This window comes from Agelaius phoeniceus, chromosome 3, assembly GCF_051311805.1.
Source record: "Agelaius phoeniceus isolate bAgePho1 chromosome 3, bAgePho1.hap1, whole genome shotgun sequence".
In the NCBI taxonomy this organism is placed as follows: domain Eukaryota; kingdom Metazoa; phylum Chordata; class Aves; order Passeriformes; family Icteridae; genus Agelaius; species Agelaius phoeniceus.
This window is the reverse complement of record NC_135267.1, coordinates 89288106-89315712: the sequence shown is the minus strand read 5'-3', so window position 1 is coordinate 89315712 and position 27607 is coordinate 89288106. Positions and strand designations below refer to the sequence as shown.

Sequence of the window (27607 nt, the reverse complement as noted above, 5' to 3'; positions counted from 1 at the left end):
GCAGTAAGAAATAAATTATAATGGAGGAAAAAGAAAATCTATACAAATATTTTGACAGTGAAGGTGACTGACCAGTAGAGCAAGTTTCTAAATGCTGCAGTGGGTTGGCTTTGGTTCTCCATCCTTGAAAGCTGCTTAAGTTGGTGAGACTGTTGTTTTAAAGAACTGCTCAGATTCAAATTGTATTAATTCAAGTGAATCGTGCCACCTCTGATCTACAGGTTAGACAAGTTGTTGGCATTCTTCACTTCTGGGCTGATGAGGTTTGATGCTGTCATTCATCCTTCTCCCAGAGCTCTTAGCAAGCTGGAGCTTCAGAGAAACAAATCTTCATTCAGGTTTTTAATAAAACCTGCTGTAATCACAATGAACAAAATCCCTGTGTCTGCAGAGGTACAGACCTACGCCCTACCTCACTAGGAGTTGGAGTTTAATTGAAAATATAGCAAACAAAGTAAAGCCTCTTTCTTCTTACATCCACGTCTTACATGGTGGATTGGTTTTGTTCACTGTGTTTTTAGAAAGGTTTTGCCAGGCTTTGTTGGTTAAAGCTAAACAACCTGTTCTCAGCTGTGGTAAACATTTATTGGTAGATAACAAAACTTTATTTAGTATCAGTCATGAAAATCACCTGTTTGATTCTTAGTGATCTGAGAGATTGGTTTCCTCTTAAGTGGAGAAACTGTGGTTAAAATATTCATCCACATGCGTTTGTTCTGGTAATGGCTGTTGTCTTACAGTTCTTGAAGATTTTCCCAATGTTTTCTTGAAAATCAACAGAAATTGAAGTCCATTATCTGTATGAGCAAATGATAATAAGAACAAGGGAGAAAAGTTTATATAGATGATTTTTATATACAGTCATGAATAAAATGACTTTTAAATTTTTAAAATGTATAATAAAATCAGTAGTATGTTCATGAAGTGTATTTCTCCAAGTATTTTTGCTTTATAAATGTACCATTGACTAAAAACTATGTTAAATCGAGTCATATTTGTACAACTTAGATTGTCCCCAATAGATGTTACTATACCTTGCTCTTTAATTATGACTTGTTTTCCATATGCCTCAGTCTTAAATGTATTTCACAGTAGCATAATGCTGTTCCAGTAAAAGAGTTATATATTTATTCATGTTCTGTATTCTGTACTAAAGGACCTTTTTTTTTCCCTGTCTGTGAAGGGGTAAATGCATTTTTACAACTACCCTTGGCCACAGCACATGTTCTGTACAAAGGTAGCTAACTGCACTGGCAGACACACATAGTTCAAAAGAATACATTAGCGCAAGAAGCGCCGTTCCCTTTTGGATTCAGCTTCCATCAACATGCCTACGTGGTGCTCTCTCTGCGCCTGCCTCAGCCCTCCCCTGCCCTTCTGCTCCTCGTGGTTGTTTCTCAGCCTACCTCAGCTTTGGCCTCTATACCATCCCAGTTGTGTTTTCTAACAACAAAACCATGATTTTTTGCAGTGAGTGCAGCTTCTTTTCTTTTTTTTTCTTAATTTTTTTCCTTCTTTTTTTTCCATTTTCTGAGAAAGCGGTTAGGTTTTGGGAAATTATGCAGTTCAGTTGATTAAGTTACATAATTTAGGGAAAGGATGAGAAGAATAAAAATTTTATTTTCCAAGAACCACTGTAAGGAGGCACAAAGTATGTTTACAAAACACTGTTGGTAGTTACTGGGTTGAGAGCACCCTCACTCCTGACTTGGGAGATTCCATCTGTTTTGTGTAACTCCTGTGGCCACTTCTGTGTGTACTGATCCAGCTGCATGCATTTCAGCATGTGCATCTTGGACATTCTCATCAGAAAGTTGGTTGCTGTATAGTTAGAATCAAAACAGTGAATATTGAGGTACCACACCCTGACAGTTCTAATAGGCCTCCAGGACCTGCCTAGTTGGGATGTGTTGTTAAGCTTACAATTGTCAATGGCCTCATATGAAACAAAAAAGTCTTTTCTTTTCTGGAAGAATTGAGTTCTTCCTACCTATGTTTTTCATAAACAGAATTTCTTACAGCTGACTCCTGCCTCCTGCCCTCTTGAGGTGATGGGACCATGGTGGAGATGAGAATCAGGCCCAGTATATCCATATGTGCCTTGTTTGCTTAAACTTAAGGAGTGCAAAAGCTCCAACAGGAATAATGCCAAAATACTGATACGTTAATTCATAGTTCTGAAGTAAAACCCACAAAAAATGTGGCCATGTGAATTGACTTTTGTATATGTACATAATTTCTTCCTAGCTTTGCTGCTTCTCGTGTTCATATTTTTTTCCTTTTCCCAGAGTAACCATTTTTTAATTGTAGCTACATAAAGGTTTAGGAATTAGTAGACAGTAGGAGTGGGGAAGCAATAAAACAAGAAACACCAGAAATGAAAGACTGCATCCAGTTATTTACCTTGTGTTACAATACAGAGTGCCTTTATATCAGTTCCCTTTGAAAGTTAGTGTTTAGTGAGTAATTCAGGGTGATGTGTCAGAGGAGCTAGTGGCCAATTCCCGACAGAACCAAGCCTTAATTTTTAAAATATTTTAAATACTGCAGTTGAGTGTTGAGGGGCCGCAACTGTTTCCTCCTCAAGTACTGGAGTTTCGATGTCCCTCATGGGTGTGGAGGGGCAGGTCAGCAGTGAGAAGGCTCCTCAGGACTTTGCCAGGAGCTGAAGGTGTGTGTTTTGGGGTTACTGATTGCCCCCAGGTTACATCACTCCAGGCTCTGATTTTAGCTGTAAATTTAAAGGAATTGCCTAACTTGGCTGAAGTGACTGCTGCTTTTCTGGCCGGGTAGCTGATGTGGTCTTACCCTTTGGTATCAATGCTTTTACCTTGTAGTAAGCAAAGAACAAAATTTACCCCAGCTCAAGCTACTAAATTTCGATTTTTATTGACTTAAACTAGTGGCAGACTTTTGAATACTAATGAGAACTCAAAATCACAGCACACAAAGTTATCACCGCTCCAGTTTATCCTGATTACTTAGTTAGGAGTAGAGAGACAATGAAAGAGCTGCTGTATAAAATAACAGCCCTCTGAAGAGAAAGCAGGGGCTGAGAATGAGCTGTGTCCCAGGATGTTTGTACAGACAAAACCCACACCCCAGAGGGCAAAAAATGTAGCCTGGCCCTCAAAATCTGCACTTGATCATTGTTGCAGGAAGCGGAGGAAGCTGTGTTACAAGGAATGATCAAAATTTAGAGCATCTGTATTGTTACTTTCAGGAATTATTATTCCCTGCTTGCCAAAGAAATGGCTGCTTAATCTGTCTTTCTGCATATCCATCATCTTGGATGGCTTACCATGGATGGCCAAGAGATAGAGAAGGAGAAATCATTAACTTCCGTCATTACCAAGTGCACATTAACATGGTTAAAATCCAAAAAGTAAAGAAGGGTCAGCGTTATTTAATACAGATTTTATTGCAAGAGCTGTTTTCTTAACTTTAGAATTAGAAGATTTGACACTTCAGGAGGACAAAGCATGACTCATTAACAGACAATGCTGCAAAATAATTTTAGTGAGTGTTTTGAATGTTCTCTAAAGGAGACAAAACATTTTCATTGAGAGTTGGCCCCCTCTGGAGTCTTTAGAACATCCATCACAGAGACCTCATGCTTGAAACAAGGTGACACAAAGTGGGGGAATTTCTGTTGTGCTCTGCTGCATTTCTACACAAAACTTATGAGTAAGGGTGCTGTAGTGAGCATCATCAGAGAGCAGCACAAAGCCTCAGGAGAAGGAGCTATTCTTGTGCTCCCAAGGCTGGGGCTTCACCTGCTCAATCTTTGCTCTGTTGGAAACCTCCCTGACTGTGATGGAGACAAGCCTCTGTGAGACTGGCTTCCAGTTTACAGCTGTCTGCTGGTTTCAGAGACCCATTTAATTATGGATTGTTTATTGCTTCTTTCTCTCTGGCTGCTGTTTTACCTGAAATATTTTGTTAGTTCTAGATTAAATTGGTAGGGAAAAAAATCACAGCTGAAATGCACTGTAGTGGACTGTTTAGCAATTTTTTCAATTGTGTCAATTGAAAAAATTTTTCAATCCCTATAAATGCTTGTTATCAGGTCTTTACTAGCCAATATACTTTTAAATTTCAATTTTACTCTAAAAATTAGGATGTCTATTTGAGTCAGCTTACATAGAGAGCCTGGAGATGCGTAAGAAGAGTGGTGTGGAGAGGTTTTACTGGATGGCCTCTTACATGGCTCTTTTTGGTGAAGATTTCTCCATAGTTATGGCTTGCTGATTTCTTTTCAGGGGTTGGAGAACCTACCACATATTGAAGGGTGGGCTGTTTATTTTCCCTGTGTTGTTTTTATGTACTGAAATATTGTAGTGCAAATAGCTGGGTGGGGTGTAATGAATGTTTTCAAAGACCTTCCTTTGAAAGAGGCTTTTTTTCAGTCTTTGGTGGTCACCACCCATTTTCCTGTGCTGTGCAGGCCTCTCTCATTGTTCCTACCCACAAAGGCTCCTTGTGTGAACCTGTCAGCAAATGCCCCAGCACAGCGAGCTAAAATGTCATGAGATAGTGGTCCAAGCCTGCTGAAGCCCCAGGGTTTGCACCCACAAATGTTGGTGGGTATTGCCCAAGGGACAAGACAGAGTTAGATCATAAAACTTGGGATTTGTCAACAATGCTCTGTGTGACTCTCTGAACTGTTTACAGTTGAGAGGGTTTGGGGCTGAAGCGTAACTTCATACCATTGATAGCAAAGTCATGCCATGGCAATGTTTGTCCCTTAGGCTTGAAATCAAGCTTAATTGAAAAATTGTCCTTGTTTACCTGCAGTTGTGCCATCTTGTTAAATCATGCCGGTGGTGGTTTGGTATGGGCTGGGGATGTGGTCAGTGCCCCATTGAAAAATGAGGCTGGTTTTGAATTTAAGTGGGGCCCACCTCCCTCACCCCCCACCCCCAGCCTGCAAATTGCACTTCATTCACCTTTAGCTTTAACCCGCTGGTGAAGAGATAAAGCACATCCTTTCATATGTGTTTTTTAGAGTGGGTAAATAGTTGGGTTATCTGAAAACAGATCTTAGCAATACCTGCTGAGCCTTTGAGCAACAATGTGTATGGACCTCTAGATTAGCTGTCAAAATTGACTGATTACTACAAGTAATGCCCCAAGATAAGGATCTGTAATCTCTCAAACACAAATAATTGATAGCCATCTGGGGTTGTGCATTGTCATAACCTACCTTATCCCCTCTGCTGCATGCGATTCCAGGAGAGAAAAGCAGAGTGATACATTTATCACCCGCCGAAAAAATTTGGCTGATTTAAAAGGAAGTTCAGTTTTGGTCAATGTTGAAACAGACATTTCTGTTGTGTTGTTTAGAGTGGTTGGTGCTGGGCCTTCTTTAGTCTGCAGGTTATCTCTGAAGCTTGCCTTGTCTTGGCTGGTGTCAGAGTTGATTGCCACAGGGAAGGAATCTTGATGGAGCAGAGCAGTGCAAAACCAGTCTGGGGAGAGAAGACCTGAGCTGAGACGAATGGCTGGCCCACTGAGATTTGACTTTCCTCCTTGTTTCTCTCCAAATGTCTCTAATATTTTTGAGAAGATGGCGGATGTGTTTCGCTGATCTGTTTTAAATGTGGGCTGCAGCAGCTTTACAAAGGTGACCCAGAGCTATTTCTATGAGCAGCACTGGTGCTTTCTGAGCATGCAGGGACTTGGAGCAGGATACTGCACTTCCTGAAAGCTAAGCCAGAGTGAAGTCATCTAGCCCGAATATGGGCAAAAAGGCAATGCCACTATCTGCTCTAATAGCTGATCAGCAGCCTGGCATTCTCTCTGCATGCTGCGGGCCTCAGGTGGTTACATGGAGCTGTGCCTTGCCCTGACCACAAAGCATTTGGCACATCCTCTGAGGTACCAGGCCTGTGCTGCAGGACAGGCTGGCACTCTCAGCATCGTAAAATAATCCAGGAAGAGATTAATGGCTGCCGAAATCCTAATACTTATCTTTCTGGTCAAGGTACTCATAAAACCAGAGAAAAAAAGGAAGAACATAAATCCTTAGACATTGTTTTGCTTACTATGATTAAATTTATCAGACTCTGTTGACATATTTGAACCTAAACGCTTTTAAAAATGTCAGTGCTCCTGCAGGCTCAGTGAGGTTGCAGCAACAAGGTTTGCAACATTGAACTTCCAAAGTGCTACACAGTTGCTGTGATTACTTAAGTATTTACAGTGATACCTTAAACTGCACTTGCAAAGTGTTTTTCTTTTAGTGGCTGCATTTAATGCAGTTAGTGGTATAAAAAAGATGTCAGTGCTATAAACATTTTAAAACTGTATAGGTATAATGCTTTTTCTCTTAGTACCACATTTTTTTTCTTTTTTTTTTTTTTCACAAATCAGTGCCAAGAATGTTAATGAAAATAAATAAAACACAAACCCAATACATTTTAATTATTATTACTAAAGGTACAATCAGAACTTCAGACACTAGAGAAGTTATAATCTTATGTGTGCTTTTGAGGTACAAATAAATTTATCCCCTGTAAAGAAAACCTATTCCTCGCTGTGTTACTGTCAGCTGTGAGGGTCTTGGAGTGATATGGACTTAGTGAATCATAAATATGTTCAAAGGCACCAAAACTTTGGTATTCATTTAGGCCTCATCTCTTGATACTGTAATTGTAGTAGCCAAATTCTCTATTATAGTGCCAAACATCCTAATGAGAATGGAAATGAGTTCCTCACTCTTAATGCAGACTCTTCCCTCCTCTGTGCCTGAGACACTCAGATTTCTCATTTTCCTATCATCTCACCTTTGGTTTTAAACTCTGGTGAAGGAATTACATCTATTGCTATGGCCGTGGGCGCCAAGCTTTGCTGAACTAGCAGGGATTTGTTATTTAATGAGTATGTACAGAAACACAAGAAATTCCTCACACAAGCCAAGGAACTCATGGTGAGTTACTGTAAGTTAGGGCAGTTTTAAAGGAAGGGTGGAAGATACTTCATTTCTTTTTTTTTGTAATAGCCCTTTCTGTTAGTAGCCTTTCTTGTTACCTTTGAACTTTCACTTCCTTTATTAACAAATTCCCCTTTTGGCATCCTTTGAGTTTATTTTGTCTGTGTACTTGGTACTGTATCCCAGTGGGCAGCAATGCTGCTTTAGCACTTGCCCTCCATGAGCACTCCACATATTTCCAACTGGTTTTGGGTTTTTTTCATCTACCTGAAAATAGCTCTGTATCCTTTCCTTTCCTTTTGCTCTTCTGGTGTGCTGAACCTGGGCATCTGGTATCTTGTCAGGCCTTGGAAGTAGTGATTTTTACTGGAAAGAGGTATAAGGAGGGATCTGCATGGCACTGTGTATGGGTTTCCTTCACAGTTTTCATAGTTCAGCCTGAGTTCGTGGGGAGTGAGTAAATTGCTGCTTCTAGCACTTTTTATTTACTGAGGGTCATTTTTATTACTTTAACTGAGGGAGCTTTCAAAAGCACAGCATGCCCTCCAGAATAAACTGCTTGTCAGGTAGAATGGTTACAAATACTTTTTAAAGGAATTTTAAGGCTAAGTAAGCATGACTGCTGGCTGCTTGGTGTCTGCAAGCACATTTCTGGGGCAGTCAAGTGGCCTGGTTCTGAGATAGCTATGGAGTGCCTCACAGTCAGCTAAACTCCTTTTTTATTATTCTGGTTCAAATCAGTTAGGGATTTGCCAATCAAAAGTAATGCAAAATATTAACTCAGTAAAAAATGTATTTGCTAGTTTGAAATAAATATTTTTTGTTATCTAAAGTAGTACTGCCTGTTAAAATACTTTTATTGAGTTTTTACAGGTTTTAGTTTGAATTTTTTATGCTAAGCATCTGATTTTTCATTTATCTGTACTGTAAAGTATTTTCTTATCTTTGCATGTGCAGAATGTATTTTTCTTGTTCTGCAAGTTAGCATTTGATGCTTTAACTCTAAACCATTCAAAATGAGCATTTGCTAGAGAAATTACATGTGACAATTAACTGTGGATTCTTGACCTTTAAAGTGCTGAAGCTAGAAACATTTAATAACCAGCCATTGGATATAAAGTAATATGCTTGTTGTTTTACTAGCTTGCATACATGGCAGTTTGAAGCAAAGTCCAAGGGTCACCAAAATCATGAAGTAACCTCAAGCGGGTCTGTCTGAACTGCACAATTCAAAGTGCTGTCCGGATGTGTCACACAGAACGTAGGTACGAGTGAAGGCTACTGGCTTACTTGAGAGATATTTTTCTGCAAGGTGTGCATTTCAGTTTGTCTGAAAGCTTCTGTCATCTGGAGCCTGCACAGTGGGAGTGTAATTCAGTGCAGTTGCTGCACTGCTGAATCTTAAACAAGTGTGTGTGTGTACAACCTGAGTATCGACCCACATGGACTCGTGAAGAGCAGCGAAACCCCGAGCAGAAGATTGCTGTCCTGGCAAGTTTCCTTTGCCACCAAGGCCACCAATGTCCTTAAGAGAAGGGAGGACCCCTGATGCTGACTGCCTGGCACCCTCCTCAGCTGCGTGGGTACCGAGGGCTTGGGGGGGTTGGAACAGCCTGTGGGAAGGACCAGGCAGATGGGTGGGTGGAGGTGGTGGGCAGGTGTTACTGGTGGAGATGAAGTACTGCTGGGATTTAAACTGCAGAGAGCAAATACACTCAGTGTATTTGCAGTGGAAACGCAGTGGAAACTCATTGTATACACAATGGAAACAGGACTGAAACCTCAGCTCAGTCTCTGTCTCCTGGGCTGAGGAGGACTGTGTAGACACCTAACCAAACTTTGGATCAGTAAGTGACACTGTGTGCTGAAGCTCCCAGGCAGGGGATGATCTGTGTGCCCCATTGTTTGTGGGGCTGATCCTTCTTGTCTCTGGTCACAGGCACCTTCTGAGGATATGCTGCAGCAGGACAGTGGCAGCAGTGCAGCCTCTGGCTGAGGCAGGCTCCATCAGCAGTTTTCCTGGCTGCTGGAGCCTGGAGCTGTCACAGCAGTGGGCACTGGGAAGGCAACTCCTAAGCTGACATGGTAGTTTTGCAAGATTGTTTAAAGCAGATGGGTTATGTGGGGCTTCAGGTTTTGCCAATAAGTTGCTGTCCCTGAAGTTTCCAGTCCTGCAGTAAGAGAGGCTTCAAAAAGTCAGATTATGATCTTCACCCCTGGTGTGCAAGACCTTTGTCTGCAGGCATTCCTGCTGATTTCAGTGAAGCTGTGTTGCAAGGGTCTGCAATGAGCAAAAGAGATAGGAATCTGGCTCCTGGGATCCATGCAAGGCATTTCTATATCACCTGGGGTGTTTTCATTCAGTGGCTTCAAGAGGTCTGTTCCTGGGCATGGGTGTACCCTTGGGACTAGTTTGGTGTTTGGATTCTAGGAAGAAGCATGGAGAACTGCTTATGAAAATTTGGAAGCTTCACCTTGGGAGCGCAAACAGTTGCCAGTTGTTTGTCATCTTTTCTCACGTGCATTGGCCTATAAATTCTATTTTCAGAGTGCAAACTAAATCCACCAGGAAGGAGTGGGAAATCATGTAAACAGCTGTCCTGAAGATACAGTGCTGTACTTGTGTTCTGTGTCACAGAACTGCCTGTGCCTCTGGAACTCTTCCATTCCCAGTGGCTTGCACGCCCATAAGCAGTGCAGCACTGGCACATCATCCAGCAGCCCTGGGAGAGTCCTTGCTGGGAAGCAGCACCTCCCTGTTCCTTCTCAAGTCTCCTGACCACCATTTATGTAGCCAAGACCTGAATGGAGTCACCAGACCCATTCCTCAGCTTGGCTTCCCCATTTCCAAAAGAAATTTAAGCTTCTCCATTCCTTTCTTCATTTATTGGGACCAGTTATGCTTGTGATTGCAGCGAGAGTGCATGTGCAGCTCAGTGGAATCTTATCCTGCCTGATTCTGGGACTCCTGAAGGAGCAGGGGTCCAGGAACTCTCTGGAGGCTTACCTTGGAATACCCTGGGGCTTTGGACCAGTGTAGGGTGGCTTGATTACTGGTGGCTTTCTCTGCTCTTTCCTCTGCACCTTTGGAATTCTGTCGGAGCGAGCGAGGTTTCTGCTTGCGTTGCTTTCTCCAAGCGGTGACGTACGCGTGTGCTCTTTTTCTGCCACACAAGTGGGTGGTTTATGTGCTAGGAGGGAATGATTCATAAATTAGCTAGAGCCCAGGCCTTTTCTCTATTGCCTGGGTGATGTGTGAAGGGGATGGATTCAGCATCAGCCTTTCTTTCCTCCTGGCCTTCAGTCATGCAGGTCGCAGTCACTTTACCGCTCTCCAGCTATGGGTGGTCCAGCCTCAGCCAGGCTGAAATGCTAATCATGTGGGGGCTAACTGCAGAGAGAATTATTAATGGTCTGCAAACAAAAATAATGAAAATGCTGCTTTTTTCAGAATTCTGTGACTCAACTGCAGTTTTGGGAGTCTTTTGCAAGCAGGACAAGTAAAGGCAGAATGACCATCTTTGACATGGACATCCCTGGGAGGCACAGCAAGCAAGCTTAGATGGAGGTCTTGCGTGGGGAAGTGGTATGAGGGTGTTTTGGGTCTTGGTGGGCCTATGCTACAACAGCAACACTACTTGAGGATGTCCTGTGTGAGGGGAGATGGGGAGGAAAATTGAGGTGCCACAAGGGGAAAATGCTTAATAGGCAAGTTATTTGTTTATTTAAAATTACAGTGGAAAATGCTTAATAGGCAAGTTATTTGTTTCTTTAAAATTGTAATGGATGAGCAGAAAAGTCTTTTGAAAGCAGCCAGGCAGGCTGATTCCTCCCGTTTTCTGATGTGAGAAAGCTCTTGTGTGGTGTGTATAGAACAGAGATGTCTCTCTGCAGAGGACCTTAGCAGGACAGTCTGAAGCAGTGTTGAGGGAAAGCATCTGTAACAGAGAGAGAGAAAATCTTTCTCTGCTTATAGTGTTAATTATTAGAAACTGTGAGCAATCCATGGTTATTGAAACCAGCTTGTCTCATTAGCCACACTTCAAAATTATATTTACAGAGGTTAGACAACTAAATATTTTTCTTTGTGGCTGCAGTGGTGTCATGAGAGACCCTCTCTTATACAACCTGTTTTTACTGTATAAATTGTGACCTGACTTTGGCCTTGTTTCCCAAAGTTTCATAATTAAATGAGGAGGGACTGGATCTTGTTTTGCCCAAGTTGGTTGTAATGTGAAAATTGTGGCCTCTAGATTTAGAACAGAGCTCAAACATTTATGGTTGAAGTTATATTTTTCCAGCAGCAATTGGAAATGCTCATAAATACTACTACATAGTTTTTCTTCTGTTTTGTTTTGGTTTGCTTCTACTCTTTTATTTTCTTGGTATAATTAGAAACTGAGATTTGTTCCCAGTCTAGCGTCTCTATGGGCACAGAGCAGGCACATTTTTCTTTAGAGAGCAAAACATGTTTCTGAAAGTACCATTAGTTTATGTATTATACCTGACTCTCCTGTAGCCAGTGCCTGCCCCAGGAGAACGTGGGGCATTTTTTGTTGTATCTTCCCAGATACTTGTAAGAAGGGACTTTTTTTTTCCACATGGATGTAGCATGACTCTTACTTGGCAAGGAGAAAAGGATTATGTTAGTGTCACCCTATGAATTTTCTTTAGATTCAGACTTAGATGGGTTGGTGTTTGCTTCAGCAATACCCTTAAAGCAATTATTGAAGTTGGATCCTGCCATTATGTACTGAAATGTGTGTAGGTCTCCTCCAGCACACGCCTCCTGTAACAGAGACCATGTTACAGAACATTCACCTTGGGCAAAATAATTGTGAAAGAAATTTGCTGAGGGCTGATCACGGATCTTGAGAAGATACTGTAAGAATCTGAGCCCCTTGCCCTGTTAGCACAGCCCCTAGTGAGCACCTGTCTGATCCCACATATGTGCCCAGCTTTGTGTGTTTGGCAGCACAAGGGCTTTGCTGATGTGTTGTGAGCTCCCTCCTGCTTTAAATGACGATGTTGAGTGCCCAGCCTCCTTGAGTCCAGCAAACACCTTATTGTGACTTTACTCTTGGCATTTAATGCACGTCCTGGCTGGTTTTCCTTCTTACTAATTTATGAAGCTTCCTGTGGTTTCAGTGCTGGAAGCTTTTGGAGACTTTCTAGGTCTTCAAGAAGCAGTAATCTTCTTTAGAATACTCTGCTATGGATTAATACTCCTTTTCTATTTTAGGCAGTTTAGCATGAGACCAATCGTGATTGAAACAGTTTCTAGAATTAAGTACTGAGATTAATACTTGTTTTCCTCATAATCTTCATGTAACAGAATATATTTATTTGAACTCCTGGTTTTGATAGGGTGGGGTTTTTTTGGTTGGTCTATTTTTAGTTTACAGGTTCATTATTTTATATTGATGTTGGAAAAAACAAGTTATAAGCTGCTTTGTTTTTGGGAGCCTCGCTAGTGGAGAGAGGTGCTGCTGGTGATTCTAGAAATGAATGTGCAGCCAAAACAGCAAAAAGCAGTGGAACTGTTCTGCTTATCACCCTGTTCTGTGCTCAGTCAAGTGGCACTGGTGAAGTGTTGCAAGAGTCAGCTTGAAAAGAAATGTATTTTGTGTTGGTATGACTGTGATCCTCAACTGCAAAAACCTCAAGTCATGTAGGAACCTGTAGTATCAGCAGAGCTATGTGGGGTTGAAATAGCTCATGGTTTTAAATGGATTCAGATGCTTCATGTTCTGAAATATAATGAAATTGTACTTCATTAAAGAACCTTAGAGTCATTAGAGCTCGCTCTTAAAATGCCCTAACCCAGAACCATTATAAATTTATTCCTTGTGCTTCTCACATGTTCAATTTAGCTTTATGTCCCTTAGTGGCTTAAGTTTGCATACTTGCTTCATAAAATGTCTTCCCCTTTATTTCCTGCCCCTGTTTTTTACATGGAGCTCTAATGGTTATGGTATTTTACTCAAGTAGGAATCTATTTTCATAGACACTGGAGAAATGGTGATTTCATTAGAACAGCTTCTCCAAAGGAGGGCTATCTTGCAAGCAACCGTATTTTCCATTTTGTGCCCTTCATGGTCCAAGAAAGATGGCTTTCTGGACAAGTTTTGGATTAAGAGCTGAGACAATTCTATAGACTAACACAATTTGATACTCTACTACTACTTTTATTTTAATGTGGAGTGCAGCTATTGAAAAACTCCACAACATTGTTGTATCTATGTCACAGCCATATTCACTGTAATTATTCTAGCTTTAAAAATGGATTTCCACCCTGTCCCAAAGTAAGTAAATTTATATTGAACAAACAAAAAAATTATTTTTAATGTTTCCTGAATGCAAAAGTAGTACTTTACTATTTCCTGAATGCAAAAGTAGTACTTTACTATTTCATTTTGAATCTCTTGCCTAAAGCAGATCTCAATTCTGTTGTACTGTGTGGGGATTCAGGGCATTCAAAGGCTGACTCATGTACAGTCTGAGCCCTTTCCAGCTGTGGCAGTCCTCTCCTAATTCCCATTCAAAAGGGCACAAATAGGTATTAAATCTTGGCCAGTTGATTTCAAACACTTGACAGAATGGATTCATTGCTGAGAAGATACACTCTTGTAAATGCCTCACAAGTTGTGAATTGCATTTCAATAAATGCTCTTCCCTTTCTCTTCTTTCCCTATCAGGAGCAGTTCCGAACGGAGGAAGGAGAAGTCAAGAGATGCAGCAAGATGCAGAAGAAGCAAAGAGACCGAGGTTTTCTATGAGCTGGCACATGAGCTGCCCCTGCCCCACAACATCAGTTCCCACCTGGACAAGGCATCCATAATGCGCCTGGCAATCAGTTTCCTACGGACTCATAAGCTTTTGTCTTCAGGTAAGATCTGGCTAAAAGAACTTAGGTGTCCAGGCTGCATAATCTTGGTAAGATTGTGCATGCTCTTCTCTGACTACAGAGTTACCAAAATTACAGTTAGTGCAGGTTTTTTGCCTCTCTAAATAAAACCCCTGAGAACTCTTGAATGTGGTTTCTTAATCTCAGTTATGAGATTTTGAGTTTTTAAGAGTTTAATCAGAATTCAAACATATGCCTTAAGCTTCCATGCTGAAACAAATAATTTTCATTTTGGCATGACAAGCATGTTTGTGCCGGCACATTCAAAGAGCAGCTGGGATGCTCTGAAGGTCCAATACTGTGTTTGAAAGGAGTAATTGTGCTATCCACTGGCAAAGAGTAGTAGGTAGGTTGCTTAAAACAAGCTATACTAAGATAGCTAAAACAACTGCTAAATACTTGATGTGAGTGGATTCTGCACAATCAGTTTTGCTCATGTTGGACTAGTAGGAAACGTGAACAAGCAAAATTCTTATACCCTGTGAAAACTGATAAAATTAGGAACATTCTTATTTGCCCCCTATACTTGAATAAACACTTTGATAGAAATATGTGGCTTGAGTAGCCTGTAAGATCAATGAAAACAACTGATGTTTCCAGAACTTGTACACGGTGACCTATGAGTTTCAGAATACGTTAAGAAAACAATGCCTGCATTGTTTGTGAATGGTAACCCCAGAATTTTGTCTTTTCCTTCATTAATGGCAAGACTCCCAATAAGGTCACAATTGCACTTCCTCTACTCAGAAAAGTTGAGTCATACAACAGCAATTACTTTAATAAATGTTATTAGGAAGCATCCCACTTTGTGGTCGAATTTGCTGTTGGTTTATTGTTGGTTAGCCTGAAAGATATGGCAAATTCCATTCTGCTCCTTTGGGCTCTGTAATTTCTTTAGCACTTTTGGCTTTTGCTGAATCCTACTGTATAAAATGTAGCTATTTTTATCTTAGCTTATAGAATGTGGTTTCATCATGTACTCCTGTGAAAAGTTTATATGTGCTGAACAGTGTTTGGAAATCATCTCTGATTTTGTCATGTAACTAATACTTGAAGAAGTTGCGTAAATAGGTAAATGTTCTTAAACAAAGCCAATTTGTTAGTAACTTTCTCATAAAAACACAGCCTCAGCTTTTCAAATATTTATATGGCAGGAACTGAAGACTGACACACCATAGGAAAAGTAAACTTCTGAGAGGGTGTAACCAATAATATTAAGTAATGTGCATTCCTGTAAAAATTGACATGAAATAGTCAGATGCAGTCATCATCGGAAGAATACATTTGCTAAACTGCTAAGATTAAAGTGAACTTTTCAAATGAATTTACATTTCTCAGTAAGAAAAAGAAAATCTACTCACGAATACATTTATTTTGATGATTCTATAGCATTAAGGCTTAGACTCATTATTTGATAGTGATGACAATTCAGTATATGTGTATAATATTCATACATACACACAAAGATATTATATTTCTGAGACATATTTCTGTGACAGTGTTTGAAAAATAATGTGATTCATGTAGAAAATTTACATTTTCTTGAAGTTCCACCAGTACCCAGCAGCAGAAAAGAATCTGAAAATAAAATGTTACAGTAGTCACAGGCTGTGCTTTAATATGTCATACTTTCTCTATATTTGTTTATTTCGCTATTTGCTTAGCTTTAAATCTGATGGAGTTCCTCAGTCCAAATATTAACTTGGAGTAAATCCTCTCATTAAAATTTGTGTTGTTAGTCAAATGCAGATTTGTCCATGGCTGCATCTTTAGGCACCAGAGGTGTAGATAAGGGTTTCAAAATCTTAGATGCTTCTATTCTGAGGAGTTGAACTTAAGGAACTTTAAAAGGATTTTCTGGAAATTTTGGGTATTCTTTTCTAATAATGAAAATACATTATAATTAAAGAACTCGAGTCAGAAAACCTTGTCTGCTGCTCATCTCCTATTCTGAGTATAGCTAACATATAAATTAAATTTCCTATCTTTGTAGACCTCTGAATAATGTCAGAAGGCCATCCAGTTTAATTCAGAGTGGTAGGTTTTTGATCTGGAGGCTCACAGATCAAGAGGTTTGCTGCCTATCCTGTTTTGACGAGTGTGAAGCAAGATGGAAAATGGGCTTGGGTGATGTTTGTGCTCATTCTGTTCTTGCTTCTGCTTTGGACCCTTTCTGAGCCCCAAGCAAAGCTGCAGCAAAAGTTTCAGGTGCGTGTTTAACAGCCTGGAATTTGACCATAAACATACTGTTGCATTTGAGAAGTCTGATTTGACTGACAGGGAGCATGAGGAACACTGCGTCATCTCTTGATGGATGAACTGGGAAATGGGGAGGTGGAAGTGCATGGAAGCAAATGTCCACCCCAGCCTGCAAGCCCCTCTTTGCTTTGTGTTGTCTTTATTGAAATGGCTTGGATTATTTGGGCTGGACACCTACTGTAAACTGGAGTTAAATGAGTGTATTTGTTCTGTCAGTCATTTGGACATTGAAACAACATTTGCTGCAGCTTGAAAAAAATCTTCAAAATGGGATAGAGATAAAACTACTGCTTGATTACCATTTTTCTTGTTTCTAATTTAGTCCATCAAAACCTACTAGCACACCCTATTTCATTTTGTGTTACTGTTTGTGGGCACAATTCTCAAACACATCTCTCTGTTTTAAGGCAATTTTGCCTGAAGCAGAGAGAACAAGGCCTTTCCCAGGATTGTACCCTCATCCTTCTGCAAGCTGATGCTCCAGGTGGGATTTTGGAGATGGCCATAGGCAACTTGCCAGTCTCACTCTGCTGGCATTGAGTGTCTCATGCCCTTTCCTATTATTCCCTGAGTCGGAATAGGGCTTTTCACTTGTGTAACTCAGGCTGGTTTATTAGCTGTGTCTGCATAATGATCATTTATCTGTTGGGAAGCCAAGACCTAGGGAAATCTATGCCCACATTCTTTCAGCAGGTAAATGGCAGAGTCCCTGAATCTGAGCCCTCATTGAGAGCTCTCCCGCTACGTGCCTTGAAAAATCCCGACTCCTGGATTGCAGAGTGCACGTCTCCTGCAGGCCTTGTAGGGCCCTTGTATCCTATCATAATAGGAAATAGCTGGTTGTATATCTCAGAGTTCAAAAGGGTAAAAATACCAGGTTTGGCTTTATAAAAGTTGCTGCTTTACTTAGTAACACATTTCCCTTTGATTTTCACAGTAGGCAATTCTGTGTGGGAATGTTGGAGAGGAAGCCTTTAACATTTAGAAATGCAGGCTGTTCGTCTGACGGCCTGATTGAGATTAGTATCACAGGAAGCAAACTGAAACAATGGCTTTATAATACTGTTTCCATGTTGTGCACAGAACAGTACATGGTATAATTGGAATGCTTAGTAGAAATATTTAATTATTATCATCTTAAATATTTTTCAAGATGTCTCCTAATTCTGCTGGCATAATACATTTTTACCATCAGCACATTTAAATGTTTGGGATAAATTTACAACTGATCTTTGTTCATTTCAAGTAAAGGTTTTGATCCCATAAAGTTGCTGCTGAAAATAGGCATTCTGATGCTTATCAGTAGTGGAGCTTTTGGATTTGGGATCTTATGTTCTTCAGTGTGGTCAGAAAAACTGTTAGCAGTACTTTTCCCATATTATTTTCTAGTATAGCTAGAAAAGTAGGCTAATGCTTTTTGGGCAGCTAACAGATGGCAAGAGAGAAAAAATGGCTTTTGCTAAAGAATGGCTGCCTTAGTTAACAGCTAACATTGTGATAGTTGCTAAGGCTGCCTCAGATATTCTCTTTTTGTCTGAATATGAGGAGGAGAGTCCATTTTAGGAAGACTGTATGCACACTGCCAATAATTTTAAGTGTTTACTTGAACCATGCCAATGCTAAAGGTGTTACAGGAACCAAAACTCTTTAGTACAGTGAGTTTCTCTGTGCCAGGACGACAGACTTTTTAATCAGGCTAATCAGGCAAACGCAATTTTATTGGCTTGCCTTAATCCCATCCCAATTGTGTGGTCACCCGGGTGTCTTTTCTCTGCAGAAATCCAGCAAAGGAAACTGGCTGGGAGTTGTTCTTGTCCAGGCAGACAGCAGCAGAAATGGGGAGGGAACAGGGATACAGACAGGAAGTTGTTTGGGAGAAGGGAGGCCACAAGGAAGCCAGTGTGAAGGTTTCAAGGGAGGGAGACAACAGAGCCGGAAAGCCAGCAGGGAGCAGAAGGGGAAAAAATAGCTTTTCTCTAGGCTTTTAAGAGAGAGGACAGACTGTAGGGAGAACTGATGTGGGCATTGTTTTTGAATGTCTGGACAAGCTGCATCTAATGTCAGACCATTGTGGCATAAAACAGTGCTTTAAAAATAGCATGTCTACTCGATGGCTTTTATTACATTGGGAAAATAGTTTTATGCCAACCATGCTGCTAGGGATGAGAGTGAGTCGGGTGCTGAGTGCTTCAGCTGCTTGAAGTGATGTCCCTTTTCAGGGAAGGTGCACCCAAAGGTCCCATGGGACTCAAAGCCTGGTCTGATGGGGTGCTGAATTCCCAACATTCAACGCTGATGGCTGCAGGACTCCAAGCAAGTTCCTGGGAGCAGCATCTGAATGATCTGGCTAGATACAAACTCTGCAATCAAAACAACACTAACATAAGTGTTTTCTTTATCCAAGATTGCTTGTGCACTTGGAGATAAGAGCCCTTCAGGAAGCTTCAAGTTTAAGAGTAGCTTTTTCTTGATGTATCTAAATTGAAAGCTTTTATTGAACACATTGAAAATATCCCCTTGAACAGGATGTACTGCCCTGTCAAGACAGAAAAAAAAGGGGGGGAAAATCTCTTTCTTTGATGGAAAACAAGAAACCAGGAAGAGACAAGTCAGTCTCAAAGCTGCTCTCTCTGATGCAGGATGAAGCTGCTGTTAGATCTTCCCTAACTTTTGCCTGCTGGTGTCAGGCAGGTTTTGCAACCCTCCTGTGGAGTGGGAGCTGCAGCCTGGTATCAGTTATGCACCATGTGTGAGCCACTTACTGGTACTTACAGGAACCAGGATGAGACAAAGCCAGGAAAATTCTGTGCAGGTGATGATGTGACCTCCAGTAGAAACACATTTTATCATTGTCTACCTCTGAACTGACCAGAAAGACCCCTTTGAGTCAGATCAAAGGTGTTGAGAGGAATTATAGGCTGTTTGCTAGGAGGTTGTTTATACCTGCACAGTTATTTTTTTTAAGGAGAAGCCTGATTTTTGAGCCTTCAGGCCTGTTCCAAGAGGTTGGACTGAAGGAAATGAGCAAGCATCTACGGAAAAAGTGTTCTTAAACTTGGGAACAGTGCACATCCTGACAGTGAGAATTAATCAAAGCTTGTTTACAAAAGTTATTTTTAGCATAAAAGGTTATCATAAACACTGCAATAAGCATTTGCCATTACAGTTCAAAGTTTCTTGTCAATGAATAAATTCTATTTGGCAGTTAGAAAATTTGTCAAAATAAATACTTACCAAAAATTTAATATAGACTGAGACATGGACTGAAAAATACTGTATCAAAATTCAAGAAGTACTGCCTTGGGGCAAAGTGAGCAGTGGATGACCCATCAAATGTTGGGACATGGGACACCATTGCTCTGTTCCTGGTTCCCCTGTAGCTCTGACAGTCATCCCAGGAAGGCCACAGCAGCAGTTTTATGAGGCTTTTTGACATGTTTCAACATCTCCCAGTCTCCCCTAGACAGGGATTCTCCTCCTGTATAGGCTTTCCAGAGTTACATGAACACAACCTTGGCTGGGCTCCATCAAGTAGCTATAATATGAACAGCACTATTACAGCACTTCTGCTGAATGTGCTGTTAATTTAAACTGAAATATTTGCAGCCCAGTCTCCCTGCTATGTCATGGTGTCTGAACTGAGGTACTCCCCATAGTTGAGGGGAGGTAGAAAATGTTGTAGGGAAAAAAACAGAAACACATCCTTATTTCAAAATTTAGCTTGCAGCTATTTTGAAATGCAATGCTAACAAAAAAAAAAAACCACAATCAAACAAAAAAACCCCCCCACCCCCTAAAAATCATTATAAACTGAGTCTCACTGTTACCCTTCCCAAAGACCTGCAAAAACCTGGCAAGTCCACATGAGGTGCTGCTCTCTGGATAAAGTCACCTCAGACCTACTGGAAACCCAAGGCTGAAGTTCTGCTCTCATTTTCTGCTCTCACCTCCTCATGCTAACTTCCCACTTCCCTTTGGTCCCAGCTTTCTCAAATATTTTCCATCTGAAGCTGAATTTTCTTACACTAATGCTCCAGTTCAGCACCAAGGTAAATTAATGAAGACAATTTAAAGCAAAGTGAAAAACAGTAGGGATTTCAGGGAGGAGCTTGCAGTAGCCATGCCATTATTTGTTTTGCATCTGCAAAACAGATTCTTTCTGAAGCAAACCAGATTTTTGCTAATGGCAAAGACAACTGCTTCTGATGTATCACTCTCCTAAAGTGTGTGTATCCTCTGTGTATTAGTAGTTAGTGTTTTCCACAGCAAAAGGGAATGTGCTCTAATGCTAACGCTGCAGCCATAGGAGGGACTCCTATTTATTATTTATATTACTATAATTATACCAAGTTACCTGATACAGGGCATACCAGGGGACCACAGTGCAGCCCAGCATATTTCTTTGCTGCAGACTTGGGATCCTCAGGTAGCTGATCTGCTTCAGCGGATGAGAACAGATGACACCTTCTGGGGCAGTGTTTGCAAAGGACCTGGAAACAGTCGGAGACATGAGCACCTTTGGGGTGTTCCCCAGTGCTGGAGCTGCACTGGGTAGGCTGCTGTGAGGATAGGCAAGGGATAGGTGGGCAACAGCAGCAGAGTGGCTCTGGAGGTACTTGGTCCCCACCTTTCTGTGCCTGATAGCACTTGCAGGTTCCTCACCTTTGAAACGTGAGCACACCCTATTAAGTACTACAAGAAACACATATCTGCCAGCTCCCCTTTCCTGCTGCAACCAGACTGCTGAGGAGAAAGGAGAGGGTGCAGTGGGGTTTATTGAGTTACCAGGGAGGCTGGAGCGTGTCTGCAAAACACCTTGGCCGTGCTTTTGGGTTAGGTTAGATGGGGTGCACAGCAGCACAATCTTCTCTCCCTCCTCTCTGTCCACATCACAGATGCCTCCAGCTGGACAAAGATAATTTTAATAAAAACAGTGTACTCTGATCCCACAAACCCCCGTGACTACATGCTTTAAAGCTGACTATATCTTTAAGTGCTGTGCTCAGCTTGGACCTTAAGGGTTTGAACCTGCAGCCCTGATGTGAGTGATCCATGTCCTCTGTGTGTGTTTGTATAAGTAATATAATTTATATACAGGGAAAAGCAAACTTAATCATCTGATAATACAAGTAAAGTGTTTGTCTTTCACTGTTGGAGGCATTTAAGAATACAAATGCTTTGAATAGCCTTCCTGCCTTTGAATGGTCATGTTTTGTTAATGCAAACTTAATGAGCTGGGAAAAAAAAATGGAAAGGAGGGTCTGGGGTTAGAGCTGAAAAGTCATTTTTTCTCTGAACCCACACTTGGCTGATTGTCTTGGGCTATAGCCATGATCCCTGCTGAATAAACCATTTGTTTGCTTCCGGAAAAGTAAAAAAAGACCCTTGACATTCTTTACGCAGCAGAAACAAGCTTGGGAGCAGATGGTCACTTACCTCTTTTTTTTTTTTTCTTTTTCCTTTCCTAAATGTCATTTTGGTCAAAGTGCGTACTATTCAAATATATTATTGTATATTTTCTGTATTTTAAATGCTAGTCCTGATGCAATTTCCTGAAGTCATTTGCTTTGTACTGAGGAGGAACTGGCCCCTGCATGTGTAGCCTGAATTGCAGTGCAAGGACGTGAAATGAAAATCCCCAGCCTGTGCTGGCCATCCCCAGAGAGCGTCCTCTCTTCCCTGCTGCCAGTCTTGTTGAGAGGCAAAGGGTGATAAACCAAGTGCTCTCCATAACTCTGGGCTGAGTCCCTTTCTTCCCTTGTGTGCACACTGTGTGATGGGCTGCTGCCAGGTGTGGAAACCCAGGGCACCAGGAGTATTTCTCTGTCTGCTCTGGGGTGCCCTGACCCCCAGGGGAGCACTGACTTTGACCCTCATTCATGGAGAAAGTTTCCTAAACTCCAGAATAGACTGGAATCCACAGAAATGTGAAATAGATTATAGAGAGTAGTGTAGATGTATCAATTAGGTGGGAAATTTAGGTTTTGGGATTTTTAGTACGTTGTGGATGGAAGGAAGATGGAGGGCACAGGGTGTCTATCCTGGGTTTCTTCCTCGTGCTTCTTCTTCCTTCTTCATGGGTTTGGGTGTAATTTTGTAATTGGGTGGAAAAGTCCACATTGCAGGCTCTTTGGGATCAGTTATTGGGTTAAAAGGGAAATAATCTAGATGTCAGTTCTTAATTGGATAGTTTAGTCTTAAAAGACCTTGTAACAAGAGGTTGTTAGCCATTTTGTGCCTTCTAATCAAAAGCTGCTGAACTCACAATAGTGAGACTGTTTCACTGATAAGAAATAATTAACACTTGAGTCCAAACATGAGCTACTGTCTCAAGTGCATTCAGACCCAAAAAACTGACAACTGGTACTGCCACAGCCAGGGAGGGATATTGAGGAACAGGAGGATGCAACAGCAGCAGCAGCCAGCATTGTTTTTGTCACCACTTACCTGTTCCAAACAGTGTTTGCTGGGCTCTGCGTTGCAACTGCTCATCCCTCTTGGTTCGCTTGCAGTCCATCCTCAGGCACTACCAGCTGCAGTTCCAGGAGCTGCACAGATCAAACTTATCCTTTAATCATCACTCATTAGTGCTTCAAAGTAAAAACTGCATTAGTTTGGCTCAGCCTCTTCCCTATTCAAAAAAAGCAACAAACCCAAACCATGTAATGTTTTACAAAGCAATGCCCTAGTCCTGCTTTTAGACTTCTTGCAAAATGAGTATTTCAACAAGAAACATGAAGGAATATGATCAATGTGCTGTTTCATGGAGGAAAAGAACAAAAATTAATGACTTTTCTCAAGTGCTAACAGTATATGTACTACAGAACAAACTGTAAGATGAAGCTGCAACATTAAATCATCAAAGGAGAGCAACTACTCCAAGGAATTTGTGTCCCACTGTTCTTGCAAGTAAGGCTGATGCAATTATGGTTGGAGCCTCTGGATGGCAAAATTGATGGTGGGCCCAGCCTGGAGCACTCTTGTGCCACGAAGAAGGAGCACAGAGAGCAGAATCGCTTCAGCTCTTCTCTCATCATCCTCGCTGCCATGGACTCTAGGGCACCTTTGATCTAGAGGGAACTTATCCATGGCCCTATATCTTGGAGTTGCTTATTCTGCTTATTCTTTATTCTAAGACAATAAGGTGGGGTTTTTTTCTTCTTTTCCTTGCTTTTTCCCTTCAAAATCAGAGCCTTACAATGACATTTGCAATGACTGATCACAAATGTGCAGGCTAACTGACAAAATTGTAAAGATAAGCTTACCACAGCATGTCTGAGGTATACAGACCAGATACAATATCTGTAAGTGGCTTTGTAAAGCATAATTCCAGAAGTTTCACATGAAACATATCAGGAAATTAATGGGCCAGTTCCTACACAGAAATTTTTCAATACTAGCTGTCTGCATGTCATTCCCTGACAGCTTCTTATTCATGGAGCTCAGACATGCTTAAAAGAATAGAAGGGAAAATGGCATTTGTGACTGGCATCAGGGGGAGCAGTTTTGCCATGTGCTGCCTCCCACAGCACTGGATGGGCCGTGCGGAGCGCACACGTCAAGGGCATCACGGTGCCATCGATTGTCACTACGCTGCAGCCAGAAGGTACCAGGAACGTGAATAACCAAAAGAAAATAGCTGTAATAAATATTCTAGCACAGCTTCAGATTTCAGCTGAGCCGTGGCATGTCTTTCCCAGAATTTAGTAAGGTGCACTGAGTTCATTAAACTGCACAGGCAAGCATCTAGGACACAAGCAGAGTCTGAGGCTCTCCGTGCAGGACAGGGGAAGTGTGGGTGGGTGATGAAACTTATCAGAGTTTGGTGGAGTAAGGCATAGGAAGTCCTGAGGTCTGCAGATGAAAAAGCAGGTATCAGTGAGATGGATCTGTGGTTTTCCAAGGAATACTGAGATTTATGGGATGACAAAGAGATTCACCCAGAATGACTTCAAGGGACCAGTTTTCTACTTTTTCTATCCGAAGCAGTGTTAACAGATGTATCTGTACTGAGTGAAGAGGCCTATTTAGGCATTTTTTGTAGGAGCTGTATTTCAACGTTTTAGAAAGCCTGACCTAATGGAAGAGTCCTGTTGGTGTTTGTTAGGGATGCACAGATTTATGTACCTTCTGTAAAGCTTGCCCTCTACCTTGTGCCTGTTAGGAGGTACAAATGTTGCAAGTTGCCAAGAGAACATACACAAAGAAGATGCACTTCAGTCATCTGCATCTGCAGGTGTTAGTGACTGAAAACATGTCTTGCAGAAACATGCTAAGAGGGTCTTGCATTTGCCAAAACATTTTAAAAAGTATCTCCTGCCTTTCTAGCGATAAGGGCATCCTTTTAATATGCTGTTCTGAAAGCGCCACCAGAAGAGATTTGTTGAAAGGAAATTTTAACAGCAGAAAAATATTTTGTTGCCTTTTAACCTGATGTGCTTGCATTGAAAAAGGCTGGCTGGGGTGCTGAAGTCTTTTAATGCTTTTTTTTCTCAGTATGTGCTGACAATGAGAATGAACTAGAAGCAGACCAGCAGATGGACAACTTGTACCTGAAAGCTTTGGAGGGATTTATTGCCGTGGTGACACAGGATGGAGATATGATCTTTTTGTCTGAGAATGTCAACAAATATATGGGTCTTACCCAGGTAACTTGTTCCCTTATGTTTTCCTCTCTTTGTAATGCAGTTCATAGAAAGAACTCTTATATCTAAATGCAGAAAACTCAGCTGTGTGTCACTGCAAGAAAGACTGGAAATGAAATGTCTTATTTCTCAGGCAGGTACCCTGCACAGCAGACTACATGGGTCACAGGTTCCCTCTCCCTTCCTATCTAGTTGTAGTGTCTTTGGTGACTGCAGAGTTGCCTTCCTACATCTTACTAGGGAGATGAGAAGGCATTTATTCTACTTGTGCCTTAGACTATGGGACAAAGGGGCTAGAGCTGCTCTTTTGGGTCCCCCCTTTTCTGCTTTGTGGATTGGGAGTTTTGTCCTGTGCCGAAAATAATAAGAGGTGTTGACTCTTAACTGCACTGTGCAAATTCATAGGTAAGAGAATCATTCTGGGGAGAAAATCAGGAGTTATGCAGAGGATAAACAAAGGGAAGGTCATGGGATTTGTGTCTCTGCGCATCCTGTCGATGCACTTAGTTCTAGTGACCAGTTTCATTGCAATTGTATTTAAAAACAGATAAATACTTTCAGTTGCTTTGATTTGCTATTTAGCTCTTACTTTCACACAGGTGGAACTCACTGGACACAGCATTTTTGACTTCACTCATCCATGTGACCATGAGGAAATTCGAGAGAATCTGAGTCTGAAAAATGGTAATAATGAAAAAAAAAATCCATGTTTGTTTTTGAAATAACCAAATGAAGTAAATGGCTAGCAAAAGAGATCTGTTCATCATGGTAACAGGAATTTTCATTCCTACAGTAATCATTAACTGCTATTCAGTGCTTTACAGATTCATTTTGTTTTGCCAAATACTGCTTAAATATGATAGTACCAAGAAACTGTTTGTTTAGTAGTTTCCTTTCATCAAGTTTAGACAGGTATCATGTTTTCAGTTGTAACACTGTGGAAAGATTCATGTGCAGCAAGCTAAAACATAGGTTTAAAATGCACAAAGTCCTATTTAAGTTCCACTTAAAGTTTTAGGTCTGAGCTCTACAAACTGCTCTGCAATGGTCCAAGCATCTTTGATGGTCTCTGCAGGTAAATGATCTGAGAATTGGGCTATTGTTTCTGTTGAATCCTTCATGGGTTATAAGTAGAAGAAATCAAGAAGCAAAATGAGAAAATTAATTTGCCTTTTCCTTATACAGGTCCAGGCTTTGGAAAGAAAACCAAAGAGATGTCAACTGAGCGTGACTTCTTCATGAGGATGAAATGCACTGTTACCAACAGGGGCAGAACTGTTAACCTCAAGTCTGCCACATGGAAGGTACAATATTTGAGCCAAATTAAGTGGGTTTGGTTAGACATTTTGATGTGGAGAGAAAGTACATCCTAAGTTTGTTTCTTGTTATTTCAGGTTTTGCACTGCACTGGACAAGTTAAAGTGTATAACACTTGCCCTCCTCACACTCTGTGTGGGTATAAGGAGCCTCTTCTCACCTGCCTTATAATAATGTGTGAGCCTATTCAGCACCCTTCAAACATCGATATCCCCCTGGACAGCAAGACCTTCCTGAGTCGCCACAGCATGGACATGAAATTCACCTACTGTGATGACAGGTATGCTCCACTGGCTTTTCCTTTCCAGAGGTGTTTTTATCTTCTTGAACAAAACAAGCAGTTCTTCCAAATGTCTTATGTGGACCTGGTAAGCAAGGACCAGAAGAAAATTCAGCCTGTTACCAAAATGGCTGTTTAGCGGCTCACTTAATCCACCTCAAAAATTTCAGTTTGGATGAAACTGTATTCCTGCTGTATTTCCTCATCCTGCCAAGTGAGGAATTCAGTTTTACTGGCAGAAGATGAGGCAACTTAGAGCCACAAATGTCAGCTTCTTGGGGTTTAACAAACCAAAGGGTATGCAGGATTCCTGTTCCCGTGTTTTAGAGCGCATGTCCCAGGGCACGCCGTACGGACCTTAGTCAAGGACTGTTTTACAGTTGGTTTGGCCCAGGATGCTGTTCTCAGTTAGCTGGCAACTGCTTTATGCTCTACATTAACCAAGAATTGCTAAGGCATCCAGAGTATCTGCTGCCCTGAAATGGAGTTGCAGCCTCTTGCTCAATGAAAAGCAAACAGCCTTTATTGGTTATCTCCCTGCGCCTTTTAGTGACGAAATGAAGGGGAGGGGAGGACCTTGGATCAGGCAAGGGGTTTGTCCTCTGCTCTCCACACTTCACTCTTAAGGGGAAAAAAATGGAGATCCTTCTAGTTTCCACCTGCCTGACTTGTCCTGAGAACTCCATGGCATTTCATGCCATCTCCTTGTCTGTGTACTGTGATAACCATCTTCCATGCATGCAAGAGAGCCAGACATCCCTTCCCATGAAAGTGTCTTCCTGTCCCCCATTTGTCCAGAAGGTCCTGTCTTTACTGCTGTGGATTTGGGTTTTGTATGGGTTTTTTTTAAGTTTAGGAGGTAATCTCTGAATTTAGGATAAACTTTTCTGCCTAATGAAATTGCTTTTCTGAAATTCAAAGATGCTAGGAACCTCTGAGGCCTGGACAGTTATCAGTGAGATTATAAACATGCTTGCAACTCATGCAGAAACTCACAGGACCAACATCTTTGTTGATTTCTTCAAACTTCGAAGGTTTTTTTAAACTTTGCTAAGTAAGATTATTTTTTTAAACAATGTGATGAAGCAGCCACATAAACTTGCAGTGTTAGCAGCTGGGGATGAAAGCAAGATTACAAGAGTGAAACTTGTGACTGACCTTCTGAACTCTCAGAGAACTGTGCAGAAGTAACTAGAAACGGTCTCTGATGTAATCACAATGAGACTTTTTCCTTTGTTAATATTTTCAGCATCAAAACATTGAGA

General features: G+C 41.3%; 1 protein-coding gene and 1 long non-coding RNA gene across 5 annotated transcripts in view; one reads left to right on the top strand and one right to left on the bottom strand.

Moving 5' to 3' along the window:
- Positions 1-27607, top strand: part of EPAS1 (endothelial PAS domain protein 1) — a 77487-nt gene that overhangs the window by 28316 nt on the left and 21564 nt on the right. For 2 of the 3 annotated variants that reach the window (XM_054630720.2, XM_054630721.2), the window contains exons 2-7: positions 13633-13823; positions 24597-24748; positions 25345-25429; positions 25758-25820; positions 25931-26049; positions 26140-26342. In XM_054630720.2, the coding sequence (XP_054486695.1) occupies positions 13633-13823; positions 24597-24748; positions 25345-25429; positions 25758-25820; positions 25931-26049; positions 26140-26342 (813 nt within the window). The remainder of the gene's footprint in view (positions 1-13632; positions 13824-24596; positions 24749-25344; positions 25430-25757; positions 25821-25930; positions 26050-26139; positions 26343-27607) is intronic. The other variant, XM_054630722.2, reaches the window with a different exon arrangement.
- LOC143693598 (uncharacterized) lies at positions 397-22651 on the bottom strand. 2 transcript variants are annotated; one of them, XR_013181456.1, is made up of 3 exons: positions 22548-22651; positions 9942-10125; positions 397-797 (listed from the first exon to the last, which is right to left on the bottom strand). It is a non-coding gene; the product is annotated as an uncharacterized LOC143693598 (long non-coding RNA). The 2 variants fall into 2 exon arrangements; XR_013181457.1 differs by lacking the exon at positions 397-797 and adding an exon at positions 5021-5471.